The sequence below is a fragment of the Plasmodium malariae genome (assembly GCF_900090045.1).
Source record: "Plasmodium malariae genome assembly, chromosome: 14".
Lineage (NCBI taxonomy): Eukaryota > Apicomplexa > Aconoidasida > Haemosporida > Plasmodiidae > Plasmodium > Plasmodium malariae.
The window spans coordinates 728,723-748,321 of NC_041788.1; the positions used below are offsets into that span (position 1 = coordinate 728,723).

Here is a 19,599-nt window from a genome sequence, read left to right on the forward strand (position 1 = left end):
ATTTGTATGTGTTTATTTATGTAAATTCACAAGTATATCTACGTGCATGCATATATATAAGTAAATTCACAAGTATGACTACATGTATCTGTATATATATTTATACATAAATTCACTAGTACACCTATATTCATGTGTATGTTTAAGTAAATTCACAAGTTTAACTACATGTATCTATATGTGTATATATAGGTAAATTCACAAGTTTAACTACATGTATCTATATGTGTATATATAGGTAAATTCACAAGAATACCGATATGCATGCGTATGTTTAGGTAACTTCACAATTATGCCTACATGCATGTATATATTTTTGTAAATTTATAAGGGCATCTATATGTATCCATAAGTATCTGTAAATTTACAAGTATACCTACATGCATGTGTATATATAGATAAATACTCACGTATATCTATATACGCTGGTATGTATACCTATACACAGCTCATACAGGAGGGATAGCTGATCTTTTTTTTTTTTTTTTTGCTTATTTTAATTTATATATTTTTTATGTTATTTATATTTCTCTTTACTCAATTTGATTTATTATCCTACTTAGGTAATATTTTATTTTCATAAATTAGCTGTTATAACGTTACTATAATACTTTTCTAATAAAGTGTGCATAAGATATTTAAAAATTTCTTGCTTAAATAATTTTTTTTTAAAAGTTGAAAATAAAAATGTTTTTAATTTATTTTTTTTTTTCAAAAAATAAAAAATGTAACATCTTTGAAAAATAAAAAATAATATTATTTTAACATCTAATTTTTTTTTAATTTTATTTCTTTTCATTTTCTCTTTTTTTTTTTCTTATTTCAATTTACATAACAAAAATTAGATTCTAGGAATCTTAAAAAAAGAAAAACCAAGAAGAAACCAAAAAAAAAAAAAGAAAAGGCGTACAGAGACATATGAAATATGCACAAAGATACAACGTAAATACTGGAACACCTTGCATAAAAGCTCATTTCTTATAGTTTATTCTTCATTAACATGTGTACTTGTATGTATATATATATATATACATACATATATGTAGACGTAAGTAGGTCTCTTTACGCGTCTAATTCATCTAACTTTACACTATTATATTCACATTGTGCTTCTTTTTTCTCGTATTATCATATTTGTTTTCCTATTAACTAGGGTTTACGGGGATAACAAAAAAAAAAAAAAATTTTAGGAAGCATGCTAGTATTGCTTTTTTCTTTTAAAATTTTTTTTTTTTCGCATAAGGCTATATAAATAGATTCATATGTACGCATATAGGTTGCATACACATGCATATATGCATACATTTAGGCACCGTACATATATCGCAAATTTATGATTTTCTTGTGCATGTGCGAACATTCGTGCATAACAAAAAAAAAAAAAAAAAAAAAAAAAAAAAAAAAGAAAAGAAATGCAAGAATGATTTTTTGCGTGAGTGATAATAGTATGTACAGAAAAACAAAACTGAATGAAATCTGAGTAGTGCATCTCAAGTGACGTTATTAAAAAATAAAATTGCATTATCGTTTAAGAAAAGAAATACTAACTTCTACATTATAATTAACTCATATTTATGTATATATATAAATATATAGAAATGAAGAAATACAAGAAATGCACAAAATTACGAAGCATACCATGACATTCCATAAAAATGCTACGCAAATTTGCATGCAACATACGTAATAAATAAGAGTAACAAAAAACAATATTAGTAGAATATTCACTCCCACAACATGCATGTATATATATATTTATATATTCATATATGTATGTATATTAATATATATGTTTCCTTATAAGTATGCACTCAAAAAAAAATCCTCTGTTTTTTAAAAAAAATGAAAAAAAAAATCACACACCGTCACTGTACGCATTTGTACAAAAGGAAAGTTACGACACAGATGATACCAAATTATTTGGCTTCAAAAAATTTTGCAAATACCTCAGATAACTAATTATTTGAGAGGAATACAAATTCATGTAAAAAATTTTACTCTCTCTGATTTTTGATAATTCTTCTATAGGTTTAAAATCATTATTTAGTAAAATAGTTTTATCTATAACATCTATATTTTCTCTATAAAATTTAATAATATCTATTGGATTATTTTGAAATTTGTTATCTCGAATTATATTTATTGTTCTCTCAATATCCTCATATTTGTAGTTTAAAAGTTGGATATACTCTAAATTTTCTTTCTTGAAATTATTCATATATAAATCAAATTGTTCAAAAATTTCTTTTTCTTTTTTACGTAAGTTATTATTTATATAACTAATTTTACTGTTTAAATCATAGTAACATTCGCTTAATATGGAAGACCAATCATTTTTTGTATCTTGTAAAGATTCGTAAAAATTTCTCTCCAAATCATTTATTAGGTCACTTATTATTTCATTCCATTGTATTAAGTAATTATTTAAAACTGTTATAAAAGCAGTATTTATATTTTCAATATTACAATCTGTAGTATGTATTCCATTAATTGCACATTCTGAGCAAAAACATTTGCTACAACAGGTGTGACAAAAATATTGTATGGGATAATTATAGTGTTGATTGCATCTTATGTTTTCAATTGTTGTAAAATTTTTATTATTTATACTGCTGTCAGTTATTATTTTATTTGCTCCATTATTTAGTGTATTTGCTTTTACATTTGTTATGCATATTTCCCTCTCCGAGCTATTATTTGAATAGAGACAACTATCATCACTTGAACTTATATCAACGCGACATACACTGCTGTTTGATAAAAGACATACGTTCCCATATTTTTCTGTCTCTTCCTGGATATCATATCTTTTTTCATTTTGTACTATACTGCTCCTTTTATCAAATAATTTTTCCGTTTTTTTTTTTTTTTTTTTTTTTTTTTTTTCTTCTACCGCTACACCTATCGCTAAGTCGTTCTTTTCTTATTTTCTCCTTTTTTTTAGTTCCCTTCAGATATTCACCCATTCCAGTAGATGATCCTATTGTTCCCATAATAGAAGAATTTTCACTGTCATAACTACTTGCATTTTTTAGATCCTCTACTAGATTATTTAGTTTTTCCGAAATTCTAAGGTTGTTTTTCTTTTTTCCCTCCTTATCTATTAGCATTTTTTTTCTTTCATAAAAATGCTTTTCGTCATACTTGTCAAAATCAGAGTAATCATCATCGTCATAAACTTTGTACTTCTTTTTTGCGGAATTTTCATGAAAACTTTCTTCTTCCATATTGGTTAGAATTTCTATATCATCCCCTGTTACGTTTAAAAATTTCTTTGGACACTTTGCTATTTTTTTAAGATGTATACCCTTTTTGTCTATTTCATAGTAATTATGAATTTTCCTATTTTCACAATTTAATTTATTTAGAACATCGTTATCGTGTATACTACTACAACATTCTTCACATAAATATTCTACACAGTCTTTGCAGTATATTTTAGCTTCATTGAATGAACAAATATTACATATGTAGGAATATCTATTTAAATCGTCTGTATGTTCATCAAGGTATTTATATTTACTACTTGCTACTAACAATTTTTTTAAATTTTCATTTTTTAAAACATCAATATTTAACGTGTCATTAAAAGTTACACTTAACTTTTTAACATCTTCTTCATTAATAATTTTATTTTTTTGTTCTTCATTATTACTTAAGAAATTAAAGTAAAATGTATGAACATTTAAAACATCGGATGAAAATAGACCAACTTTTGTTAGTAATTCAACTGTATCTAAAGTAAGTTTGTTTTTAATATTACATAAAAAACATGTAATATAACCTAATTTTTCTTTTTTAAATATCATTTCTATTTCACTACTATTCATTCTTTCATTCTTTGCATTTTGGGGATTTACAAAGCATTCTTCTATCTTATAATTTTCTACCTTTTTTTTTACACTTTTTTCTTTGGAGCAAGTTTTCAAAAAGTTCTCGTATTTTTTCTGTAATTGTATACTTGCACAAATTAGACAAATCAAGTGTTTACATGATAAAATTAAAACATCCTCGACTTCCCTACTGCAGTTGGCGCATCGATAGGTTCTAACGCTACAAAGAAAAGGTACCAAAATTTTCAGTAGCGTTTGTTTTTTTTTTTAATGCGCATCAACAAGAACATATACATATATACGTATACATGTGCATATGTATAAAAACATAGAATACATATGTAAACATACGCATGTGTACCGTACGCCCAACAGTTATTAATTTCTTATTTTTTCCAATGAAGCAGAGTTAAATGTGTGCATATATGAAAGTGAATATGCAATTATAGAAAAACTTGCATAAATGCTGGCTTACTGCTCATTATCTACTTCACATAACTCCTTTTCTGAGCCTTCCTCTCCCTCTTCCTCGAATTCTTCGCTACACTTTTCTGAAATGTCAGAGGAATGTTCGCTTTTTAATTTTATAACTTCGTTCGATGAGGACATATTATTCATCCTGCATATTTTTTTTTTTCAGATTAGAACAAAAAGATGTTAAAAAATGCTCATGGATTGGAAAAAATGAGAGGAATAAAAAAAATCATTCTTCCAATTTTTCTAGCCAAAAAGGGGGGTAAAATTTACACATATATATATATATATATCAACTTTATGTTTATAAAAGTACTAAAATGCCACAAAGTAAAGGAAGAATATTTATCACAAAAATGTTCATTTATCTGCACACACAATCAAATGTCTAATTTTGTCCATTACCCATTAAAAGTAAAAAATAAATAAAGCAAGAACAATTACTATTGGAATATTATAACAATACCAAATCTCAATCGTAAAAAAAAATATACGATATAATTCATAGGTATTTTCTATTAAATAAATGTGTTTAACATTACAAAAGGTGAAAATTACTCCTGTTCCTATTTATTTTATTAATTTATTTTTATTTTTTTTCCAAAGCAAAATAGAAGATTTAACAAGCAAAGAGAAAAACTGGGCAAAAGAAAAAAAAAAAAATTGAGTTGACACATTTATCTGCTTGTTTGTTTTTTTTTTTATTGTTCAGAATAAACATATAACGAAATATTTAAAAAAAGTTGTAAATTTAAAGAAATACAGTTACAGGCACTTTTGGACATATATTTTGACGAAATTTTTACCAGTGTGATAAAAAAAAATATATCAATTTTAGTAATAGTTCCATGTATTTTATTTTTTTTTTTTGTTGCATTTTGTGCAAAATATATTTTTAAAAGAAAGCTTAACATATTTTCCTAGACATTTACAGGAAATAATTTGTTTTTTTTTCATGTAAATTAAAACAATTTTTATATTTGTATTTTCGCAGAACTGTATTCATATATACCACCGCGACTATATTACACCTTAACTTTTACATAACTATGCACCATTTTTTTTCCACATAAGGTTTTAACCTTTTTAAGTCGTTGTGCATTGAATTTAAATTAATGCATTCACATGTGCCTGTTTATATATTTAGCATAATAATAATAGTATTATAGTGATAATTTTGTGTTATTTCACATTATATTTTTATGTTATCTTTGTTTCCTTTTTTACTAAACGCTCCATTGTGCTCATATATATATGAAGTTTATATAATTTTTCACATCATATATTGCCGTAATATTTTTTTTTTTGTATTACTTTTTTTCTATATAACAACCTATTTTCACCTGGAGAACTGGAAAATAAGTAGTAACAATATATAAACATTACTTTAATAATTAGACATTATAAAATAACTTTATAAACCCAAGTATTCAATGTAGCTAAATTTTGTAGCGATTTTCTTTCAAAGAATAGATGTTCTCCTTCAAACATGCAACCATACATTTATACGAACATACATACAATAATAATAATACACATGCATAAATACAAGAACTTTCACACATTTACATATACATAGTTTTCTGTTCTTACATATAATACTTGAAGTATATTAGACTTCGAGGGATGTAAAATTTTTTTAGCTATTTAAAAAAAAAAAAATATATTCATGAGAAAATGTAGATATGAACGCACGAACAGAATAGTTATTTTTACATATAATAGCTTTTTATCACTTCTGCCAATCGTTTTTATCACTTTTGTCGCTCATTTTTATTACGACTTTTCCTCATGACGCTCTTCCGTAAAGAGTAAAACAAATTATATTTTTATTTTCTCGTTCTAAACATTTTATTACTTTTCCTTTAAACATTTTTCCATATATTATATAGTTTTCCAATGACCTTTTTTTTTACTTTATTTAAATTTTTTTATTATTTACCTATTTTCTTTTTTTAATTCCAATAATTTCATTTTTCTATATTCAATTTTTAAATTGTAATTGAATACATATAGAAGTACCCACCATTATTTACTAATTTTTATTTATTTCAAAATAACATAAAATTATAGGAAACATCCACATTTCTAATGTTAATTAATTTCTTAAGATTCATTAATTTTGAGGAAAATAAAAAAGGAAAAAAAATAAAAAAATGTAGGATTATAAAGTTATGAAATGCATATTTGTGCATTAATTTTTTTTTTTTTACAAATTTCGTATCACTCTTTTTTTTTTTTTTTTTGTTTCTTTCCCCTTCTATTTTCCTCCTAATTTTTTTTTCTTTTTTAATTATCAAAAATTTTTAAGTAAAATAATTAGATTAAGACTAATATAATAAATAATAAAAATATAAAATTCTGTTATAGATAAAGAATTTCAGTAAAACTCTGTAAAGAGAGCTGTGCATGTAACGTATATGTATAACATTTATACAAAAATCTACACACCCTGTATACACTGTACACATTTGTATACACACACACACACACACAAACACAAATGCAATAAGTAAATTTACGGTTATCCAAATGCAGGGAAAGAAATGGATAATTTAAAAAGTTTACAAAGAAATGACACAATTAAGAGCGAAAAAAATGACACACAAAAAAATGGTGAAGTTAGCAAAAAAAATGACAGTAATTTATTAACAATTTATTCGTTTATAAGTAGCTATGTATTTAAAGAAGATATGAACTATGACGAAAATGATAGCAGATACGTATTATTGGAAAGTCAAGATTTAGAGAATGAAAATTGTGCCAAGAAGGTAAGTTTCAGCGAATACAATGAAAAAATATATGGATATTATGGGGGAAAAAGTGGTAGTAATGAAGGACACGAAGAAGATGAAGATGAGGATGAGGAAGAATATGAGGGGGAAGATTCAGAAGAAGATGAAATAGAAGATGAAGATGACGAACACGAAGACGATGAAGAAGCAGGTATAGGTCTAAAAGTAAATACAAATGAAGAAGATGTGGATGTTGAAGGAAATAATATACCCGGAATATGCAAAGCACATGAACATATAAATAAGGGAGCAACAAAAAAGAGAAATATGAAAAGTATGAAAGAAGAAAAATATATAAAAAAGTTATGGAAAAAAGGAAAAAAAAATAAATCCTTGCAAACGAATAAGAGTGATAAAGAGAATCATAATAACAATAATAATAAAATTAAAAAAAATATAAATAATTTTTCTAAATACTTTATGCTATCAATGGATAATACTAATGAACAGGAAAATATTTTTAAGGATGAAAAACAATTATCACGACAAATGTCTTACTATAATGATGCTTACTATTATACATCTGAAATGATATACAAAAATAATAGAAGACACAAAGAAAAATTTGCCTTATATTTAAGGTTAATCTCTTTATGTGTTAATATAGTCATAGGTATTTATTTAATTACACGTTTTCCACATACTTATAACGAATTTGATTTAAATTCTCAAAGCGGGCATTCAAAAGAACATGAAAACATAAAAAATATCGTTAGGAGTCATCTAGAGAAGAATAAATATTGTAAGGCTTATGAAAATAAGCCGGACACGCATGCAGATCTTCTAAATAGCGAGAGTAAAGTATTAAAAAAAATTGAAAATAAAATGAAATATTTTAACATCCTTTTTAGGAGCAGTAAAAGGGAAAGTCAAGCTGAAAATAATGGCAATTCTCAGCATAACAGTGGTAGCACTCACAGAGCAATTATCAATAGTAATATAGACAGTAATAACAGCAACAATACCAATGTGAGTAGTAATAATAAAAGTGATGACGCAATGGGAACGAACATAAATAAATATCATGATGTAGGAGAAAATGATTCAAGTACGCCAATAAAAGATATAGATATTATCCATTTAATCGATGAAGAGTATATTATGAATTACATTTATTTAGAAATGAACAAGATATATAAGTATGCTCTTTACTCCTTTTTCGGAGAATTATTAGTTATATCAATTATTGTCTTTTCTTTATTTATATTAAGAATATTCATAAAAGATAATAACAAATTTAGTGTTATCTTAACCATGTATGGTATTTTGTATAAAATATTTTGCTACATTTTTGCGCATTATGTTTTAGTTATGGGTTTATATATTGTATCTATTTATTACAGCATATATGTATATCGAGACATATATGAAAATAGTTTTAATTTTTTTTGTTATCATTATGTATATAATAATATACATATACATTTGCTTATGCTATTTTATGCTTTTCAAAATATTATCTTCACAATAAATGATACATTCAATTGTATCAGAATGATGTTTATAATATTGAAACATCTTATTATAATAATATATGAAAAAATTACTTGTAAAAATTTTATCACATTTTACGAATTGAAAGAGGATAAATCCCCTTTGTCTTTAAACTGCATGAATAAGTTCAAAAACAAATGTAACATGAATAACAAATGCTGTCGAGATAAAAATTGCGTAGAAATTGATATTGATGATACACACGAATCCGAATATGACAAAACAGAATTTCCTATTACAACTTTACACCAAAAACCTTATTGTAAGAATCTGGATATCAAAACATACGAACAGTCTCTACTTAACATGCGCAATCCCATATTTAAGTAGATCCTCCTTCGTGTCTCAGTGCGGAATAGGGGCTGTGAAATAAGAATGGTAATAGACACGATAAAGGAAATTGAAATAATCATAGAATCTACAGTAGAACGGAAAATGAAACCACAGTAGTAGCAATAAATAATTTTTTATTCTCATAAAGGAATTTGCATATTTTTACAATAAACACAAATTTTTTGATTTTTAAAGTATCATTCTTAAATTTTTATAAAACTTTTAAAATTTTTTAATTATTTTTATGCACTTGTATAAAATTTTTTTAGTTTTTTTTCTTTTTTTGGTCTACATCATATTTAATTATATTACTTTTATTTTGTAAGTTTCCATCATTTTACGCATACTTATTTTATTACCCTCATTTTGTTCAAATATTTACTTCATTTCAGTCTTTTTTTTTTTTTTTTTTTTTGTTATTTTTGGCCTATTAATTATGCTCTTATATTATACTGCACATTATTAGGCATGTACTTTTGTTTCATTTTTATTTCAATGCATTTTTCATCACACATAACACACAAGCATGGTATATATATATAATATACATACAGATATACATATTTGGATAGTACATGCTCTTTATTTTCTGTTTTTAAAACTTTTTCTTATCTAACAATGTATGGATGAAATTGGCGCGATATATTTGTATGTATATATATATACATATATATACACTACTGCAAATGTGTGTTCGTCCTACTTATTTTTAATAAATAAAGAGAAACAAAATTAAGTATATTTTCACGTTAGTGAAAGTAGTTTTATGAACATATTAAATTCCGAGGTAATTCCGAATAACAATAAATGAGGGCAAAAAATTAATCATTTTTTAAAGTATGGGGTTGAAAAATATAAAATAGAAGTTTTATATATCAGCAAAACAGGGCTTAAAAAACGTAAATGTGCAAATAAATAAATATTTATATATATATACATATACATGAATAGCTTGTTACATCATGGACTTTCTTCGAATAATGTAATATTTAATTTCCATAAAAAATATTATGTTTTATTACCACGAATATTATGACGTTCCTTTATTTTTGCATTCGTGGAATTATGAAAATATGAAGCACGAAAAAATACATTTTTTCCCAACCCTATTATTAATATAAAAAATGCGCAGATGCAAAACGAAAATATGAAAAAGAATGCTCGTTTTTCAGAAAATGTAAGAAGTGTGTTACAATTTTATTAGCTACATTTTTCATTTCCTTTCTTTTATTTTTATTTTTTTTGTCCTTAGGATTAGTGAATTGAAATAGTGTCATAAGCGATTATTCATTCCTTATTTTCCAGTATCTACGTTTTATTTTACGACATAGTGTATGTATGTATATATATATATATATGTATATATATTTATTTATTTATGTTAATATATACATTTGCACCCTTATTAATAATACAAATTTCACCATATTGTGAGGGGAAAATAACAACTTATAACTTTACATTTTGCATATTTCGTTTAATAAATTTCTTTTGTTCCCTTTCCAAATTTTATATAATTCAAATTCTTCACACAACGTACATCCCTGCGATTTACTCACCCCGACGTATTTATATTGAATATTCTTGGCAAAAACATGGATGAAAAAGACAATAAAGAAAATATAAATTTAATTAAAGAAACAATGTTTGGTTTGCCCCATGGCATTATTTCAAAAATAATACATAATAATGTAAATCTTAATAATTATAGAATCCGAAAAGAAGCAGTGAATACTTTAAGTAAGTGCTTGTCTATTTTTATTCTGTATATAACTGAAGGGGCAATAGAACATTGCGAAAATGAAAAAAGGTCTACTCTCTTTGTCCGAGATATTTTAAATTCCCTAGATGATTCCTTATTTTTAGATATATATGATGAATTAAAAAAACAGGTAGATATTCAAGAAGAAAATAATAAAAAGGAAACATCCAAAAATAATGAAAATGATGAAGAAAAGGATGTGACAAGTACTGAGGCAAATACAAAGAATAAAGAAGATGATTTTGACCTATTACTGCAAGCTTTAGAATGAAAAGGTAAAGCGCGAGAATATATTAAAAAGTCTGCAAATTTTTGTAGCACCTAGTGGAAAATATGAGTTCATAATTCGCTGTCCTTTTTTTGTTCTTACCTAAATGCTATTGACAGTTTTTAGCTTATTCGCATGCATGCATATACATATGTGTATGTCACGGATTAATGCAGCACGAAAATCTGTAATTTCATGATTGAACTATTTTGAAATTTCAGTTTTATATTTACGAATTAGGAAAAAAATTTTTTTTTTTTTTTTTTTTTTTTGTTTTGTTACTTATACGTGTTAATAATACGAGCATAAACAATGTAACCTGTTAATAAAAGAAAACGCAGAACATGCATTATGTATCTGTTGTTTAAATACTACATAAAGAAAATAGAATGGTAGTTCTGTGAGCATTTTAGCATATACACAATACACTTTTACGAAAACTCAAAAACGACATACAATCTTTAAAATGATTGGAAATTTGTTCGTGTATTTAAAGTAGAACAATGTCAAGTGTAAAAGAAAAGAAAAAATGAAAAAAAAATTCAATGTAACTGTAATAAAAATTGTAAAGGGGCAGATAAATTTCACAACCACGTAACTTTTACTCTTTGTATTCGTAAAAACGTTTCCTACATTTTTTTTTTTTTTTACTTTTTAAATTATTTAAGTGATATATACATACATATATGTACATAAAAAAAAAACTGCAATGTACTATTAATAAGACATATCTTAACCTAAGCAGCAAAAATCATAAAGAAAACAAAGCACATAATTCGAAACTGTAATAATTTGGCCTCCTTTCCACTTAAACCAAACTTATATATTCATCATAACTCTTAATTGTATAGAAAGATCTCTTTTCCTTTCTTCTTGAAAACTTTCTATACAATGAATCTATAAATAATGAGGACAGCTTCATGTTCGTTATTAGTGGCACCTGAAAATCTGAAGCAAGTCTCCTAATTTTATAACCGTTTGAACTAACTTTTGTTTTGAGAGTATCTGTTATATTAATAACCATTTCCACTTTATGATTCATAATCAAATCTGTTATGTTAGGAAGTAAAAATTCAGAACTTTTATTATGCACCCTTATAAGTCTTTGATGAAATTTTGAGTCTTTTGAGACATTAAATGATTCTAAGAACTTGGAATAAAAATCATACGTTCCCTCCGTTGCGTAAATTGTGAATCCCATTAAGAATAATAACTGAAAAGGTTCTTCAAATGCTAGTTTATTATTTAAATTTTTAATACTTATCAAAATAGATTTTTTAGGTAATTTCATACCTGTAGCTACCAAAGATTTTAGCAATGCTTCATATTTGTTTAAACCAAAACATGCTACTTCTCCTGTTGATTTCATTTCAACACCTAATATACAATCGGAACCATGTAATCTATTAAATGAAAAGATAGGAGATTTCACAGCAGTATATTCTAAATCTATTAATGATATATTAAATGGTTTTACATCATACCCCATTAATATTCTTGTAGCCAAATCGATAAAATTTAAATTTAATGCTTTAGATATAAATGGAAAAGTTCTTGATGCTCTTAAATTACATTCTATTATTTTTATCTCATTCTGATGGCATATAAATTGGATATTGAATGGTCCAGATATATTTAACGATTTAGATATTTTCTCTGAAATTTTTTTTATCTTTCTATGGGTTTCTACATAGATATTTTGTGCAGGAAGTATTAACGTAGCATCTCCAGAATGTACTCCTGCATTTTCTACATGTTCTGATATAGCGTAATTAATGATTTTCCCGTTTTTACTTACACAATCAATTTCTATTTCCTTAGCATTTTCAATAAACTTTGATATAACTACAGGATTATCCTTACTAACTATTGCTGCTTTCATTAAAAAGTTCTTTAATTCTTCAAAACAATTCACAACTCTCATAGCTGCACCTGACAATACATAGGATGGCCTTACCAACACTGGAAATTTTACCTCGTTTGCAAATTGAATTGCTTTCGACAATTTCGTAAACTTATTCCACTTTGGTTGGTCAATTTTTAACGAGTCACATAAATGCGAAAACTTATTTCTATTCTCACAGCAATCAACACTCTTAGCACTAGATCCTAATATATTTACATTATTTTTATACAAACTGAAAACTAAATTATTAGATGTTTGCCCACCAAACGCAATTATAACACCTTGACTTTTTTCAAAATTATATATAAATTTAATAACTTCTGTTGTTATTTCATCAAAATATAATCTATCACTCTCATCATAATCAGTACTAACCGTTTCAGGATTACAATTTATTAAAATTGCTTTATGATTTAATTTTCTAATAGTTTTAACACAATGTATAGCACTCCAATCAAATTCCACTGAGCTACCTATTCTGTAACAACCACAACCTAATACCATAAAACATTTTTTCTTTTCCTTTTCTTTCTCATTTCTATCATTAATTATCTTAAATTCAATTCCATTAAATTTTTCATTAAATATATTCTTATGTCCTGAATGCAAGGAAGACTTTTTTGAACCCTTAGATAATAATGAATCATATGCTTCGTCTTCATCTTCCTCTACTTCATAATCATCATAGCAACTACTATCCGATGTGTGCACATACTCATCCTCATCGTCCTCGTCCATATAATCACTTTCTCCCTCACTAAATTTGGAACAATTACGCATAAAGGATAATTCGGAGAAACAATCGCTACTCTTATCCTCATTATCAAAACAGATACTACTTTTTTTACTACTTCGTTTTCTCATAATGTTGTTGTTGCTACTACTTCTATATCTGCTTTTTTCATTTTTCTGTTTCGCATCTATACCCTTTTCTTTATTAAAATCGTCTATATTACTTGACAACGTATGCTTGTTTATCTCTCGATACTTGCCTGTTACAGAGTCAAGTTCATATTGTGCAGTTTCATAATTAGAATCTGCGTTTTCTTTATTAATTAATTCTTTCATTTTATTTAATTTATATTCATTATTATAAACAGAGTCCACTACATAATAAGAATTCCCAGGACTTTTATTGTCAGTTAAATTTTTTTTCTTTTTGGATAAATATATATCAATATTTTTATTTGCCATTTCTTCATCTGATGTATTAAAATTATCTAAATATAATTGGTCATTTGTTGAGTGGGAACTTTTGTTAGATATAGCTTCTTCAATATTAGTGTTCATACCAATGTCTTTGTTTTTGACTTTTCTATCATTTTTATTAGTACTTTTTATGTTCACATCTTTTCCGTAATTACATTTTCCTGAAATGTCATTTGATTTGTTATTTATACTAGCATTCGCTACTCTTAAATTGCATGCAGTGCCATTTAAATGATTATAATAATTATTATTATTTTCACCTAAACATTCTTTCATGCATTTGTCGGTCTTAATTTCATTTTTCTCGTTCCTACAACTACTACCACTATCGTACGTTTCTCTTTTATTTTCATTATTTACATTCTCTTGAGCCATATTATGCTCATTGTTAAATGATAAATTATTTGGTGAATTGTTCACACTAAACATATTTGTTTCATCAGACCCTATGCTCCTTTCTTCTTTTCCATGTTTGCTAAACATGTTGCTATTACTATTGCTATTATCAATATCAACACCATACTCATTTATATTTATACCATTTGATACTTTTGTTAGATTAATATAATTAGAACCATCATTGTTGAACATATTAGCAAGTTTTCTTTTATCCTCCTTATCCCCCTTCATATTGTATGCTCCTATTCCCCCTTCGCTTGCCACTGCTAAATTTTTATTATTATACACGTTTTTGCCACTTTCCTTTCTTTTTCCACTGCCTTCAACCATCACCTTCTTCTTCTTTTTCATATTTAAAGGCAAAACATCATGTTCTACTCCTTGATATGTTAAGTAGAGATAATTTGTTAAAGCAGGAAATTCTGCGGACAGGGTATCAATAACTTTTATATGAGGATGTAATCCTAAGCTTTCTCTATATTTCATAACAGTACTTTCTGTTACTTTTGTATTATTATATGATAAATAGTAAGCAATCTGCTTATCACTAAAACCATATTTCTTATAATATTTCAAATCAAAAAAAGATAACTGCTCCAATGTTAATGTTTTTAGTTTGTTTTGTAGGTTAAAAATATTATAAAATTTATATAAGAACCAATAATCAATATTAGTTAATTCTTGAATTTTTTCAAACGGTATATTTAAATGAAAAGCTTGATGAATTGCATCTATCCTCTTAGGAGATGGGTTTTTTAACTCATCTATAATTTTTGCTTCTTCCCAATCAATACAATACGTATTACTAAAACCTAAATAATTATCATCAATACATCTTAGAGACTTTTGTATAGATTCTTCAAATGTCCTACCTATAGACATTACCTCTCCTACACTTTTCATACTACTGTTCATTGTATTTGAAGCAAATTCAAATTTATTTAAATCCCATCTTGGAATTTTGGTAATTATATAATCTAGAGATGGTTCAAAACAAGCAGTAGTTTTTCTTGTTATACTATTTTTTAAACTAATTAAATCATAACCTAAAGCAATTTTTGCAGATATATATGCTAAAGGATAACCAGTAGCCTTAGATGCAAGAGCAGAACTTCTACTTAGTCTTGCATTAACTTCAATAATGCAATACTCTCCTGTTTTAGGATTTATGCCAAATTGAATATTGCATTCTCCAATAATATTTAAATGTGTAATAACCTTTAGAGCTATTTCCCTAAATTTATAATATTCATGATTACTTAATGTCTGCGAAGGTGCCACAACCACACTGTCCCCTGTGTGAATTCCTAATGGATCTATATTTTCCATATTACAAATAGCTATGCAATTGTTTTTGTTATCTCTTAACAATTCATACTCGATTTCCTTCCATCCCCTTAATGATTTATCAATAAATATTTCATTATCTGTTTGTAAAAATATCTCTTTACATTTGTGAACTAACTCCTCTTCATTATTTATAAAACTACTATTTAAACCACCTAAGGAAAAGGTGGTACGTACTAAAATGGGATAGCCAATTTTGTTAGCAACTTCAATAGCTTGTTCAACATTCTTTGCACTTCCATATGGAGCAATAACTTCATTTATTTCTCTTAATTTTTCAGCGAACATACTTCTATTTTCAGTTATTAAAATAGATTCTAGAGATGTACCCAAGGCTAGACAATTATTTTTTTTTAAAACTTTTTTTTGCTCTAACATAAGAGCACAGTTTAAAGCAGTTTGTCCACCGAATGTGCATAATATAAAATCAGGTTTTTCCTTTTTAATAATTTTTTCTACAAATTCGCAGTTTACGGGTAAAAAATATACCTTATCTGCTAATCCTTTTGATGTTTGAACAGTCGCAATATTTGGATTAACTAATATTACATAAATACCACATTCTTTTAAACTTTTAATTGCTTGAGTACCTGAATAATCAAATTCACCTGCCTGGCCAATGCATAAACCACCACTTCCTAAGAGCAGCACTTTTTTTTTAATACAAATAATATTATGTCCGATATGTTCTCTAAATTCTCTTTTTTTATTAAATACATCTAAAAAAAAATTTTTAAAAAGAAATGAAGTATCTTCCGGTCCATTATTCCCTTCTGGGTGAAACTGAACGCTATAAAATCTTCCATTTTTATGTGCAATACCTTCTACTGATTTATCATTTGCATTTATATAACTAATAGTTATGTCTTTTCTTCTTAATATATTTTTCTTTTTTAAACAATAACCATGATTCTGAGAAGTAATGTAACATTTGTTATCTACCAACTGAATAACTGGTTGATTTACACCTCTATTTCCATATTTCATTTTGTACGTTTCACATCCTAACGATAAACCTAATAGTTGATTACCTAAACATATACCAAAAACAATTTTATTTTTATGTAAGCTTTTTCTTAGCGTTTCAATCAAAAGTTCACATTTTTTTGGATCCCCTGGACCATTAGATAATAACACTGCATCATAATCTATGTAATTATAATCATAATAATACGGTACAATAATATATGTTAATGGAAGATCTTTACCATTTTTCATTAAATTTTTTATTATACTATTTTTAATTCCACAATCAACAATAATGATAATTCTTTCCTTGTCCGATTTCCTTTTATTTACTAATTTTAAAAACTCCTCGTTATTCATTTTTTTTTTTATATACGTAGAATAATCATTATTCAAATTGAACTTCTTGACCCCCTTTGAATTTTTATTAAAAGCGCTATCTAGGTAAGTACAATTATTAATTTGCATCCCCTCTTCTTCAATCTTTACACCTTTCTCATTCATTGCGCTAGAGTCGTAAAATACCTCCCCACAGTTATCATTATTACTATATGTATCATTTATCAAGTTTTTCTTCATACTTTTTTCCACATCGTAATATCCATATTCATCTACATTTTCATCATGGAATGGACTATTCTCCTCAACATCAATTAAATATTTATCGTATTCACACAACGCATATGAATTACAGAAAACATCATTTTCCTCACTATTCACGTTGTAATTGTAGTAAGTACTATAATCCTTTAAATTTTCATCTGAAGATGTTAAAATATTCATTTTATTTGTTAAAACGTAATGATTATTTAAATCTTTATTATAGTCCGTCTTTTTCATTGACGATACCCGTTGGTAGTTATACTGACTGCCATTTATATTGCTATCATTTTCCTGATCTGTAAACAAAGAATCATTCATATCATTAACCGCCTTTAGTTCCTCTTTGCTTTTACTATTATGCACATCAGAAACCTTGCTCAATTTAAATACTCGTATAAAATGATTACAAACATATTTCTGAGTATCAATTTGACCTGGATCAAATAAACTTACTTCTTTATACAGTTTATCTATATTCTTTCTATTTTTATATATTACAATTTTTCCTAACATACTACCCTTTTCTCTTAATATTTTTGTTAAAGCTCTGGTATCTATACCTCCTATGCAAGGTATTTTATAAATTTTCAACCATTCACTTAGCGTAATATAAGAGTTATAATGATAAGATTTTTTCGTATATTCACATATTACTAATCCTTGTATTTGAATTCTATTACTTTCAAAATTTTCAACTAAACCAAAATTATTATGTTTGACTTCCTCCACTCCATAATTACCTATAGAAGGAAATGTTAAAACCAAAATCTGACCAAAATAACTTGGATCTGTCAGGGCTTCCGGGTAACCAACCATGGCAGTGTTGAATATAACTTCTCCTGTCACAATATATTCTTCATTTTCAATTTTACTATTACTGAATAGCAAATCTTCCTTTACATAGTTTTTTTTTTTTATCACTTCATTGGAATTGTCACATTTTATAAATTCATTTTTTGATATAACCTTTTTCCCCTCTCCTCCTTCATAACCCACACTATAACCTACAAATTCTGTATTATCCTCAAGAATCAACTTCCCCACTGTTTTGTAATCTATATGTAAGACAAATAAGAAAAAATTAACCACATGTTTTCATATGTATATATAAATGTACAGGTGTACATGTAGGTATATCCACATGTACTGGTGCACGAGCAGTTATATCTATATGTACAGGGGTAAAAGTTCATATATGTATCTATATATGCACAGGATTACATACAGTTACATGCATAGTTATAAATATATAGATATATATATATATATGTATATATGTATACATAGAACTACTTAAAATAAAAATCTATTACGTATGTATTCTTAACATTTACGTGTATTCAATTTGTTTCATATATACACTGTAAATTTTTACTATATACCATAGTCCGGCCAGAACAACGATTTTATCATTTTCTTAAAAAGGATATTGAAAATTTAAATAAAAATATTGAGATTATGTTAAAACTTACAATAAAAGAAGGTTTATAAAATTAAATTACCGGAATATATTTGTGACGAATACATATTCTTCTTTTTAGTTAAAGCCTTTCAACATATTTTAATATAAATAAAAAGTAAATATATTTTTACATAGAAAAGCAGCATTATATTATATGCCTAAAATACTCTCTTGATATAAAAAAAAACTTTACGTTAAAATCTCCTCTGCTTTTCTCTTATTATATTTTTACTGTTAATTTTTTTTTCTTTTTTTTCATATTATTTATTTTTTCTTTTTTTTTCTCTTATTCCTTGTATTTCTTTTTTTTTTTTTTTTTTTTTTTTGTTATATAGTAAGTAATTTTGCGCTAAATTACGCTATATATAGACGATATCATGGTATACTGTAATGACTATGTTATACACATAAATATATTAAATATACATATATATATAATAAATAGATGCATTTATTCCCATGTTATTTCGTCTTCCATTTTTTAGTTTAATACATCTAAATATGTGACATTAAAAATTTTTCAATGTCCATTCATTTTCGCTTATTTTTCTTTTGCTGTTTTTTCAAGAATTTTTTTATTTATGCTTAAAAGGATATGCTTTTAAGGTATATATATAATATATGTACATGCATTTTATTCTCTTTAAAAGCTAAAAGAATTTAACGTTGAAAACTAGTACATGTATATTTTACTGCCTATATCATATGCCTGTGTTATAAAATTGATAGAATGTTAAATTAAGCCGAT

The 19,599-nt window shown here is 26.0% G+C and overlaps 4 protein-coding genes across 4 annotated transcripts; 2 read left to right on the top strand and 2 right to left on the bottom strand.

Annotated features, from left to right (window-relative positions):
* Nucleotides 1-1,894: 1,894 nt before the first annotated feature.
* PmUG01_14024600 (tripartite motif protein, putative) lies at nucleotides 1,895-4,451 on the bottom strand (the record flags this gene model as incomplete). The annotated part of the gene is given in 3 exon segments (XM_029007793.1): nucleotides 1,895-2,872; nucleotides 2,886-4,047; nucleotides 4,309-4,451. 3 exon segments carry the CDS (start codon nucleotides 4,449-4,451, stop codon nucleotides 1,895-1,897), a joined length of 2,283 nt encoding a protein of 760 aa, XP_028864147.1.
* A 2,402-nt stretch (nucleotides 4,452-6,853) lies between these two features.
* On the top strand, nucleotides 6,854-8,926 carry PmUG01_14024700 (conserved Plasmodium protein, unknown function; the record flags this gene model as incomplete). Its single annotated transcript, XM_029007794.1, has 1 exon — nucleotides 6,854-8,926. The coding sequence occupies one exon, from the start codon at nucleotides 6,854-6,856 to the stop codon at nucleotides 8,924-8,926; it is 2,073 nt and encodes a 690-aa protein (XP_028864148.1).
* Nucleotides 8,927-10,524: 1,598 nt separating this feature from the next.
* Nucleotides 10,525-10,962, top strand: PmUG01_14024800 (CCAAT-binding transcription factor, putative; the record flags this gene model as incomplete). The annotated part of the gene is made up of 1 exon (XM_029007795.1): nucleotides 10,525-10,962. One exon carries the CDS (start codon nucleotides 10,525-10,527, stop codon nucleotides 10,960-10,962), a length of 438 nt encoding a protein of 145 aa, XP_028864149.1.
* Nucleotides 10,963-11,767: 805 nt separating this feature from the next.
* On the bottom strand, nucleotides 11,768-18,802 carry PmUG01_14024900 (carbamoyl phosphate synthetase, putative; the record flags this gene model as incomplete). The annotated part of the gene is made up of 2 exons (XM_029007796.1): nucleotides 11,768-18,444; nucleotides 18,772-18,802. The coding sequence occupies 2 exons, from the start codon at nucleotides 18,800-18,802 to the stop codon at nucleotides 11,768-11,770; spliced, it is 6,708 nt and encodes a 2,235-aa protein (XP_028864150.1).
* Nucleotides 18,803-19,599: the final 797 nt, after the last annotated feature.